Source organism: Mastigoproctus giganteus, chromosome 12 (assembly GCF_048544385.1).
Source record: "Mastigoproctus giganteus isolate SK-2022 chromosome 12, ASM4854438v1, whole genome shotgun sequence".
Classification (NCBI taxonomy): Eukaryota; Metazoa; Arthropoda; class Arachnida; order Uropygi; family Thelyphonidae; genus Mastigoproctus; species Mastigoproctus giganteus.
The window spans coordinates 177,970,157-177,982,573 of record NC_143586.1 but is presented as its reverse complement, the minus strand read 5'-3'; the positions used below and the strand labels follow the sequence as shown (position 1 = coordinate 177,982,573).

General features: G+C 37.4%; 1 protein-coding gene across 1 annotated transcript in view; it reads left to right on the top strand.

Moving 5' to 3' along the window:
• The window catches only part of LOC150077626 (aminopeptidase O-like), a 407,406-nt gene that overhangs the window by 124,335 nt on the left and 270,654 nt on the right, over positions 1–12,417 (top strand). The window contains exon 6 of the mRNA XM_090385969.1: positions 9,227–9,413. Coding sequence (XP_090242095.1) covers positions 9,227–9,413 — 187 coding nt within the window. The remainder of the gene's footprint in view (positions 1–9,226; positions 9,414–12,417) is intronic.

Sequence of the window (12,417 nt, the reverse complement as noted above, 5' to 3'; positions counted from 1 at the left end):
TTTGACGAAATCTCTAAAATCATTAATTTTTATTTCATATTTTATCAGAAAACAAAGTTCTTATTCAGTTTTCAACATCTTGCCACCGAGACAAAAGTTCTTTCATATTCCATGATTTCTGGTAGCATATATTTAAAATTTATTTCAATGGTATGATTATTTTTTTTTATTTAATTTAAAATCACTCTGTTGAATTAATCATGCAATATTAATGCAATAAAGGATAAAGCAATGCATTTAATAACCTGTCACGAGGTAATTTTTTAAATGTGTTCTTACTTTCGATTCCTTCAAAGTATTTCCACTTCAACATGCTCTCAATTTTAGCTTCATAATTTCCTTCAGAATTTTTCAAATTATCAATAACATTGATAGTTCGAACAATTAATTTATCTGCTTTTACCAAAGCAAATCTTTAAAGCTTCTGAAAGGTAAAAGAGCTCCTGCAGGATGTCGATCATTAGTGCTAAATGGATAAGAAATTCCAGATTTAAAAGTCGATTTAATAGTCTGAAATATTTAACTTCTGATTCAAAATGTTTGCACAATGCCGGATAATTTCCTTAATCTGCAATTGCCATCCGCGAGCTACAAGCTGCTCATCGTAGCCCGAACACACGACCGATCTTTATAGTTTCCACATCAAGTTCTTTAGCAATCATCCTTAATTCACGCTGGTTTTTTGGAGATTGGTGATATAATGCATACAGTTTTTTAAAATTATTTCCTGCATGCCATTATATTTTAGAACATTTTCTACACAGTGAAAGCCTCGACAAAATTTAAAAATCTGTCAACATTTCTTCTTCGTAAAGTTTATATAATATCTTAGTTGCCTCAATCCCCCACTCCCCTCTATTCTCACTAGTTCTTGCTAAATGGATAAGAAATTCCAGATTTAAAAGTCGGAATTAAAATGTTGTCTGATTTAAAAGTCAGATTTAAGATGTTGCAATCACACGGATTGTGACCATGCTATTGTGACCATGTAAACATAGACAGGATAAATTTACAGGAAAGCGTGGATCACTCACTTCTCTGAAAAACATATGACGTCTTGTGGAGTAAAGTGGAACCACAACACAGGTTGACCAGAGGCTTTAATCAGTGTCGGGAATCTTCTTCATCCTCTGACATATTGACTAGTGCGACTTCTCGGTAAATGACTGCATGGGTTTTAAGGACAACACTAACATTGTGAAACTGTAATCCCTTTCACCCTTAATTCGCACTTTCTAATTGCCTAAAGACCAGAGGTGGGAACAATGCATACAAAGTTGTCTCTCGTAATCTGTTGTTATATGGAAATTTTCTTCATCGGAAACTATTTTAAATGTAATTACCAGGAGGAATTTTAAAAAATTCACTGTAAAGAAGTTGGTTAAACAGAGGTCAGACTGTCATTAAATCAAAAATGAAGCAATTTTAAAATACATACTGATTGATTGTGGCATTTAAAATACTGGGGATGGGGTTCCGCTCACTCCACCATAGTTTCGGCTCTGGATACTCAATAATTGCATTCAGGATTTCATTTGTAAAATAAATGATCATCTTAACAATGGGCTCGCAAATTTTCCAAAAAAAAAAACAATGGGCTCTCGCAAGCCCATGCGAGTGCCCACTATAGCTCACCACTGGTTACCCTCCCCCCTCAATAGGTATTATTGCTGTTTTCTTCACAGTCTATGTAAAGATAGAATTTAATAATAATAATAACAGCCACACATAACACACATTTGTGAGGAATAGAGTTGACATCAATGAGTCCACTTTGAAATCTATCACATCCCGAAACAAGCCATCGCTTGACATCGCATGTCAAGCTTGTCATTTGTGCCAGCCTCTTGCCAGATTAGCTGACGTCCAGAATCGCTGCTGAGACTGCATCTACTCTCATCAGTAAAGAGTACCTTACCCCATTGTGATGCTGTCCAGTCCTTGTGTTCGATGCACCACTGAAAACGTTGTCTCTGATGGGCAGGTTTTAAAGGGCACAGCATACTAGCTGTCAGGCAAACAGTCCACCTTTGTGGAGTCACCTGGCCACAGTAAACTGCGATATCCTGTGTCCTGTGCAGCTGGTTCGCAATGGATCCCACTGTCTGGTGGGATCCCTCTTGGTTTGTAGGAGTATAAATGGTCATCGTTGGATTCTTTATCATGGACGACCACAACTGGTCCTTCAAACAGCTGTACCCGTCATTCTGAAGGCCGACCACACATGTGAGATGATGCTATGGGCGATACTGAACTCTGCAGCCACACTCCTTGCACTTCAACCTTCCTGGAGCAACCCAATTATTCGACCCTGGGTAAAGTCATCCAGATGTTATCTACTGGCCATTTTATTGTCTGTAGCACTGTATGAAACCAATCGAATGTCTGTAACAATTGTGCTCAGCATTCAGTAATTTGCACATAACTCACGAAAGGAACCTCGTGAGGTACAGAAATGATGAAGGAAACAACACCGACACAACAATGGAAACAAAACGGTACAGAGGGACTTTATTCAAAAAATAGCAACATTGCACTGGCTGCCATGATACAGATGCCATGATGCCGAACTGCTGCTTTTATCTGTTTATGTGAGCCCTCTCATCATGATTCAAATTTTTGCTTGTGCACCAGCTTTCTACTGAACGGCCACAGGCTGTTTCATTTTATTTTGTGGTTGTAACCTTTAGAAATAGTGTTGGTCCTTAAGTTTTGCACACCAATGTATAATTCCACAAAACATTTTGAATGTTTCCCTTTTGAGAGTCTTCAAATATAGCAACAGTCAATAAACATCTCTTCATTATCTTGGCGTTGCTGGCGAAAAGCTCGGTCATTCTTAGAATTAGCCTCAGTTGTATTTATCACAATTTTATGTGAAATGTATAAGGATGGGCCTAAGGTTTTGGCAACAATGTGTTAGTGAATTATAAAATAAATCTGAAAATTGAAAAATTTTATTTATTTATTTTTTTTTAATAACTGTAATTCTTGATAGTGATTTACTACAGCTGGTACTCTATCAGTTGTGAAAGAATTAAATTTGTTAATGGAATATAGTATTTTCAAAATATACCTTTAGAGATCCCCATTTGTGTCAGTTATATGTTTTTGATTCCCTTTTGTGAATTGGGGAATCCTTCAAACATATCCAGTCCATAGGGACCTCCCTGAATCCAAAGATATGTTCATAATTATGGGAAAGGTTTGCTTACCTTATTTAATGTAATTGGATAGATATTATCCACCCCAGGTGCCTTTGTTATGTTTAGCTTCATCAATTTCTCTTCCACTTTCCTCTCTGCTGTCATAAAATTATTTAGTTTCCTGTTAGTGTTTCATTAACTTCTGGCATCCCCTTCCCTAAAGAATTCCTCATATGTGAATGTAGATGCAAATACTTATTCAGTTTGTCAGCAACCTGAGGAGGATAATAAACAGTTAAATTATTGACGTCAATTGGACCAACATGATTCCACCCCTTCCCTCTACTGTTAATATAAACAACAAAGTCTTTGCTGCTTTTCTTTCCATTTTTTTGCCAGAGACAGCTAGTAATTTAGACGTAACTTATTACTAGAAGAGACTTCTAGTGATAAGGTGGGTCGGAAAACTGCTAGCTTGGGGGGAATACAAGGACTAATAGATTAACACTAGCCACTGGCAGAGGTGAAAGTGATTCTTGCGCAGCTTCTATTGGAATGAGCAGCAGCCTGGAAAACAAGATGCAGGGTATTTCAGAGACTGCTGGGAGTCATTGCGGTACAAGTAAACACGTGGGTTATGTTAGGGTAGCTAAGAATAGGAACAGGTGCATGCATACTTGCGTATACATCAATGCTAGGATTTTGGTAAATGAATTTGAGGTATTGCTCAAAACATCAAAGGCAGATATTGTTGGGATATCAAAGACGTGGTGTCACACAGATATAAGGAATGCAGAACTGGAATTTGGGGAGTACAAATTCCAGTTATGCTAGGAAGTGCAGTGTCGAGTCAGTTTGGTGTGACATAAGCATTGGGAGATCAAAATTGAGAGTAGGAGTGTGTTATAGGCCTAATGACTCTGATGGGTATAATAAGAAACTGTACAGGGAAATAGAGTGTGCCAGTAAATCAGAGAGTCTTATATTGGGGAATTTTAATTTCCCAGATATTGACTGGAATTTGTGGGTTGGTCACTCACCCACTAGCAAGGCTTTTGTGGATTTATTGGATGATTGTTTTCTACATCAGCATGTTCGGGAGGCAACTAGAGGGAGTAATTAGCATTAGTAAAGGCATATGATGCAAGAGAGCAAGCTTATGCAGCATCAGCCGAAAAAAAAAAAAACACTCCCATTTCACCCCTTCCTTTCATTCTAAATACCCATCCAGCTCAGCCTTAAATTTATTTAGGCTTTCAACTTCCACAACAAAGGATGGAAGTCTGTTCCACCAACCAACTACCCGCTGGCTAAAGGCAAACTTCCGCACATCTATCCTACATCTGTCTTTCCTCAATTTGAATTTATGCCCTCTCAGGTGATTATTCTGAGCAAGAGGAAGAATCCCATCAGAATTGAGCATGCTCAAACCATTCAAAGCTTTATTTTTATTATTTTTTTTTATGTCAACTCCAAACACGAGAGGTATTAGAACCTATAGTACTTAGTACCGTGCTTGGGTTGGAGGTTGAGAAGACGAAAGAAGATATTTGTTGACATTGGACTTGAACTTCTGTACACTGTAATCTTGAGGAAATACGTACGAAGGAAGGTTGTTCCAGAAAACGGCAGTTGAATGAATAAATGAGGAAGATGAAAAGTTGGTTCTGTGAGTTTGAAGGTGGACAGTAGATGGATGTTGGCTGGTGGCGGCACGTGTTCGGACTGTTTTGAAAGAGAGAGCGGGAATTATAGAAGCCAATTCAGAAGAACAGTGCCCATGGAAGTATCTGTAGAAGAGGCATGCAGCAGAAACAGTACATTTATGAGACAGCTAGTGGAAAGATTCTGTTAGAGATGAATCATTAATTAACCTAACTGTCCTCTTCTGAATGGAATCAAGAAACCTGAGAGAGGTTTTGGGGGCACCAACCCAAATGAGGGAACAATATTCCATGGTAGGGCGGATTTGCGATTTATACAGAGTGAGCAGCTGTTTGGAAGAAAAGTAACACCGAGAGCGAAAGAGAAAACCAAGATTTTAGATGCAGAGGAAGCAATATTTGTAATGTGCTTGTGCCAAGAGAGATTAGAAGTCAGGGTTATCCCCAAAAGAGATATATCATTTTGCCTAGAAATCGGAGTGTCACTAAAGATAAGCATAGGAGAAGAAGAATCCTTTTTGCGAGATATAAGACAAGACTGAGTTTTAGAAGGGTTGAGATCAACTAAGTTTTCTTTGCCCCAATGGAGAATTATCTGGAGAGCGGCATTTAAGGAATCGGTAGCAGATTTTCGAGAAGTTGAAGCTGATTGAGCAAGGCAAGGTTTCTCAAAATGGAAAGTGTAATGCAATATGCTATCATCGGCAAAACTATGGAAGAAGGTCATTAATATACAAGAGGAAAAGAGTGGGGGAAAGAACTGAACCTTGGGCGACACCTGCATTAGTGGAGAAGTTTAGCATTAGCATTAGTAGAGGAATATGATGCAAGAAAGCAAGCTTATGCAGCATCAGCCAAAAAAAAAAAAAAAACCACACTTCCATTTCACCCTTTCGTTCGTTCGAAATACCTGTCCAGCTGAGCCTTAAATTTATTTAGGTTATCAACTTCCACAAGAGAAGTTAGAAGACAGAGAGCCATCTCCCATAACCCTCAGTGAGCGATCAGAGAGAAAACTGGATAACTAATAAAAAAAAATCTATTATACACCTCAATCAGATCACCTCCTAGGTGCCTAGTCTCTAGACACTGTAATTTGCAAAACTTAAGCCTTTCTTTGTTCCATTCACTAATCTTGATGGATCCCACAATTTAATTCTCTTGAGGGCCTCCACCTTGTTCTTCCAGCTCTCATAGACCACCATCAGAATGCTGAGCTTATGCCAAATATCCCCACACTGTTTACAACAAACACACAAAAAGATATCCCTCCCTTGGATGTATAATGTCCCATTCCAGATAAATGCACAAACATCAAACAAATAGTACATTTCCTAATGGTGTGATTTGGAGGACAACCCCCACCACTTCCAGTTCTCCCCCAAGCCACAGCACTCTGACTGCTCTGTGTCCTTTGCTTTGCTGCTCTGGTTTGTTGCATGATTTCTGTTGAAATTCAATATAATTGAGAATATACACTAAAATAATATACTTAAATGCAATAATAAATGTAAGAAAAATGCAAATTGTGCTGAGAGTAGCAATATTTCAAACAAATGGGAATTTAATACTAGAGAAATGCACTTTAATAACTTTAAAGGTTGTGTCAGTAGTAAACACTACAAGAACAGTTAGTCTTAATTGGATCTACAGTAATGTCATTATTGTCATCAAATATATACAGCCACTCCCTGACTTACATAAGGGTTGCGTTCCACAAAACTCTATGTAAGTTGAAATTTCCCTAAATGCTTATGCAGCACTCACAAATTTGATTGAAGCAAAAGAGAAATGTTCAGTGAACATGTAAATATAATTATTTATTCAATTTTTTTATCTATTGCACAGGAAAAATTACAAAATTACAAAAATTTCAAAATTATAAAAGTACAAAAAGAGAGAGGAGACAGGCATAGCATCAGCAAATTTTACCTTTCGAGCATCATTGCCAGAATTAACTCTCCAGCTGATAAGCACTTCAGCTGGAGACATCAGCACTCCAACACATCACAAAATTTCCCCTGCAACTGCAGAATCGGCACTGGCGGATTCACCACATACTTTAATGTTTTGGAAACCAGCACGATGCTTGAACCACCTGTTGTTTGCCACGAACTTGGCTTGGAGTTTGCTGTACTTATCCTTAATATCTTCATAAATATTTGTTGCTTTTGCTTAATGGCCATTGGACTCGGGGGCACTTGCTTCTGAATCTGATTTTCCATCCATATTATTAATAAGTTTCCATCTTCGATATAGCACATGAATGCTGTTTTGTGGTCACTGTTGATCTGAAATGTGTTGATCCTTTTAACATGTTCTTTTATATGTGCACTGTCCCTTAAAATAGTGTTCACTGTTGAAGCAACGAGACCTAATTCCATGCAGTAGATGACGAACTTTGTCCTGCTTCATACCTTTTAATTAATCATCTTCATTTCTAAATCAATTTTGTTTAGTTTCCTGGCACTGTCAGCCCTTGCACTTTCCATTGGTCCCTTTCCCTTCACCATTGTAATAAGTAAATAAGAATAAAGAGAAGATTCTGAAAATTTATTTGTTTTTTATATGATTAAAGATTTCAGTGTAGGAGAATTCATTTCACCATAATACCCACAGAATTCCAGTTATTGGTATTATCGCAAATGCAATAAAATTGAGTTTACTACCCTTTTATAATAGATTGCGCTAACAGAAAAGCCCATAAAGCGGAAAGTGCAAATTGTTTTTATTATTTTATGGTAGTGACTTCCAGAAATGTGTTTTAGAAAAATATCACAAAGACATTCAAAATTGATTATTATAACGTAACATGATAACAGTGAAAGTGTAGTGCAATTTCCGTTATAAAAATGACCTTTTAGAGAGATAAATAGCTTAGTTATATAACTAAAATTTCAACTTCTGAGTTCTTGGAACGAATTACCAAAAAAAAAACAATGTGTTATTGGGTTCCCATTGCAATTTTTCACTGCACCTCCATTTATTCCTACAGGATGCAAAATACATTTCTGTGTTCTTTTTAAATTTGCACCGGCTGGCAAAAACTTACTCTGTAAGGCAAGTATTACGTAAGCCAGGGAGTGGCCGTAATATATTTTATAGTGATTAGAAGGCACAATATGGCTTTAGCAGCCCTTGTGCCATTAAATAGCATACCAACAATAGTGATTAACATAATATATTTTTTGGTGATTAGACAGGATAGAAATGGTGGGGAGGATATCTGGGCCGTTTTAGCACATTGGTGCACCCGGCAGATGCCAGGGGCCTTGGCCTACTGGGGATTCACTTAGGGTTAGGAATGTGACTAAGAGAGACCCAGAAAATAATTAAAACAAAATTTAAACTGAATAGGGGCCACATTTGGAAATTTGCCGGGTGGGCCAGAGAGTTCCTAAAATGGCCCTCGGGAATACATCTTAAAAGCAGATTCAAATAAAGCCTTCAAATGTAATTGTGTGGTCTGAAGTAGTTGGATTTTACAAAAGTAAAAAATGAGAGAGTGGGAGTTTGCTACTGATCTTATGATACTGTAATCAGAGAGAGAGAGAGAGAGTGGGGATTTGCTAATAATCTTATGATACTCTAATCAATAGATTTGAACAAGTGGGATGGAAACTCGCCATGGGGGACAAATTTTTTTAAATAAACTGAGACAGTTACATTGCCCAACATAATTTTTTCCTAGTAATATATCAACTAAATTTTACTAAATTAAAACTAAATTGCACTCAATTTTAATGCATAAATTGCAAAAATAATTTAAAACATTTCACATCATATTACAATTTCCACATATACGGGTTTTTGTATTTATTCATAATATGTATATCTTATTAAAATTTAGGGAACTTTACTGCTGTATTATTTGCAAATAATAATAATCATGTAAATAATCATGTTTGCATGTGCTCATAGATGGCTGCAATGCTGGGAAGGTTTGATGTGTTCAGCCTGCCTCCTACTCATTCTTTCACTAATGGAAAGACAGTTGTGGTTTGAGTATATGTACAGTTTTTATCTGCATATCTATTGCATATTGTTTGTTTCTTCTGTATATCATTTCAGAAGATATACAGAATATCTTCTGAAATGATATTCTGTTATAGGATTAAGGTTGCTGAATATTTTAACTTAATGAAGTAGAGGTACTGCAAATATTAACTTTTTTTTTTCCCTCTAAAAAAGTATGACCTGTTATCCAATCTTATTCCTTTAAAAAAATCAAAGGTTCTCTTTCATCATTCTAATACCATTAAATATCAGAAAAATAATTTCATTAAATTTTATATGGTAAAGGTTTATTACCCTGGGCAATTGTTAGGTTAGTATTTCATTTATGCATCATTACTTTTTTTATTTTTCCACATATCTGTTTGTTATTAACACTTTTCTTTTATTTATTTTTTTTAGTCCCAATATTATCTTTCTATCACAGTCTATACTCTCAGAAGATGGTAGCATGTGTTCTCGGGTGGCTCATGAAATTGTTCATGCTTGGTTTGGCCTGTTAATTGGTGCAGTGGACTGGACTGAAGAATGGCTGAGTGAAGGTTTTGCAACTTTTATGGAAGATGCAATTCATACAAGAACTCTTGGGGTAATTCTTTATTGTAATTTTCCAAATTATTCTCTGCTTTATAGGGTTCAGATCTTCACTGGATGGATCGCAGCGTCTTCACTTCAGTTTCCCTTTTTTATTTTGCTGACCTGCCTGAATTATTGCCTATATATCAACTTGCTGTTGCACTTGAGAGAGCAGGGAACAGGTGCAACAGAAAGTTGATATATAGGCTAATATAGCCAATGAATTTGGACTGGTTTTCAGTCAAGAGAAGAGTGAAGTAATGGTTCTAAAGAGGAGTGGTGAGCTTGACGGATACATTACAATGGAAGGGAAACAGCTAAAAATGGTTAACAACTTCAAGTATCTAGGAAGCACCATTACAAAAGACTGGAGTAATAGACAAAGAAATAAGTATAAGGATACAGGCGGTTGGGAATTTCTGTAGGCAGACAAGAGATCTGATTTGGAACAGGAACATACCACTGAAGTGTAAGAAGGCTATATATCAGGCCTATTACGTATCAATTCTGACATATGCATCTGAAACTTGGACTATGAGGAAAAAGGATGCAAGCAGAATTCAGGGAGGAGAAATAAGATTTGTGAGGAGCATAGCCGGAAAGACAAGACGCAACAAAATCAGGAATGATGTGATTAGGGAGAGAATTCAGGTTGAAAAAACTCCAGAATAGAATTGAAAGGTCCCATTTGAAATGGTTTGGACATGTCAAGAGGATGAACAAGAGGCATTTGCCAAGAAGAATGTTTTATTTACGATTAAGGAGCAAAAGACCAAGGGGGAGACCAAGAATGAGATGGCAGAACATAATAAAGACCGATGTCATTAAGAGAGGAGGAAATTGGAGTGAAATAACGATGAGGAGAAATACACGGACAGGGCATGATGGTGAGGCTTCATACATTGACCCGTGGAATATCAGAACGATGATAGATGATGATGATGATGCCTGAATTATTATTCATTTGTAAAAGTGTGCAATGGTCACTTTGAAAATAATATCTCCAAATTTGTTTTCCCACTGGTGTAAAATTCCATGCAGAACGTAATGGTGTCATTTAAAAATTTAAGATTGGGAGGGTGACACTGGTGTGCATATGGATCGAGCAGTAGGATGTTATTTGAGTTTCTGAATGCTGAGAACATTACACCCATAGTTATTCACTGATGTTTTAAGAATGTTTACAGGGACACAGCAGTTTATGTCGACACAATTAAGAGGCAGGTTAGATGTTTCAATAATAGTGGTAGTGGTTTGAAGGATATGACAACTGTCAAACCTCACTGCAGCAAAGGTGGAAACGAGGAGAGCATGGATAAGCAGTTCATGAAGACTGATGGACTAAGACTCAACGAATGTGTGCAAGAATGAGATGATGTTCAATACATTGAAAATAATTTTTGACAATCTGTGATTCAGGAAATTGTGTGCCGGGTAGGTTCCAAAAATGCTGATGCTGGATTACAAAGAGTGGAGAGTTCATGCCAGTCTTCTGGAGTGGGGTGCCTCCATAGCCAGGTGGAAAGGAGCAGCAGTGCATAGCACGCGCTTCTTGATTAGACCGGGGTTTGAGCCCGTGACCACCAAATATGGAGGTTGCGGAAAGGTCAGGGAATGACCACCGCATATCCCCAGAGCAATATGGCCTTAGTTGCTAATGCTCCTAAAAACCAAATAACAACAACAACTGGAGTGGAGTGGTATGAAACCATGAACAACAATTTGATAGCATCACCTTCTATAATGATGATGCTCTCAGGAAAATTGATATAGTCACCTTCTGTGATGATTCTGTCAAGAAAATTGACAGCATTATCATAGAAGGTGAAACCAGAATCAAAGCAGCAGTCTGTGGAGTGGCAACACAGGATCCATTGATAAAGAGAGAATTCAAGGCTCAGCCATCCACTTTAAAAATCATATGTTCAGTGTTTTAGAACAGTTCCTTGTGAATTTCTTGTAAGAGGGACAATAATATTGTCCCTCTTACAATTTTGACTTGGATCGCAGAACAGTGTGGACGGTGGATTTTTAATTTTTAACATATTCTTCATTATTTAACATAATACATTGTGTTTTACGGAGATATTAAATAGGTTTAGTAGTGTTCGTTAGCTTCTTATTTTGAATTTAACCAGCGATTTTTGGAAGTTACGACTCCCGGTGTTGGCGCCAATATTGTTGAACTAGCTGCCATATTGTAGTCGTTAAGAAATAGCTTAACATATATATATCTCGAACTGATAGCATAAGGTATAAAATAAAACTAGATAGCGTAATACGAAGCACTGTGTTAGGCATCTGTTAGCTTATTATAGTATTATAAATTAATCAAAAATATTATTAATCTTATTAACTTTCATTGTTAATTAAATTGTATTTAAATGGAAATCATGACCCAGACTAGAGTTGCGAAGCAAAGATCACAGACTAGCAGGAGTGCTGTGGCTCGTGAGAGAAATGAAGGCGTGATTCTCCAACGCATCACAGTCTCAAAAAATGTGCGAAATGTGAAATGTTTGCCTACCTTTCTAAAACAGGACATGATCTAGCCAAGGAATATTCCTTTGTGTGTGCTAGGTGTCTAGAGTGTCAAGAAATTAGGCGCCAACTCAGCATTCTGATGGGCATCTATGAGAGCTTAAGGTGTAGGGTAAATGCCTGCAAAGAAATTAATATGAGGGGCCCATTAGGCTCTCAGCTGCCCAGTTCAACAACAGAGCTCACTCCTGTGCATCAGGCAACACAGAGGCAATCTCCAAGGCAGAAGGCGCTGGTCCCAAAGGAACTAGTTATTGTTGATGACTCTATTGTCAGGGAGACGGGGAATATACTATGTAAGAAGGATAGGTGAAACCTGACCAGGGTATGTCTGTCAGGGACAAAAGTTGATGAGGTTGTAGAGCAGATATCACCTTTTCAGGGCACAAAAGGTGATATTGTTGTACACGTTGGAACTAATGACATTAAGAGCAAGAGATCTGCAGATTTACTCAACAAGTACAGGTCAACGTTGA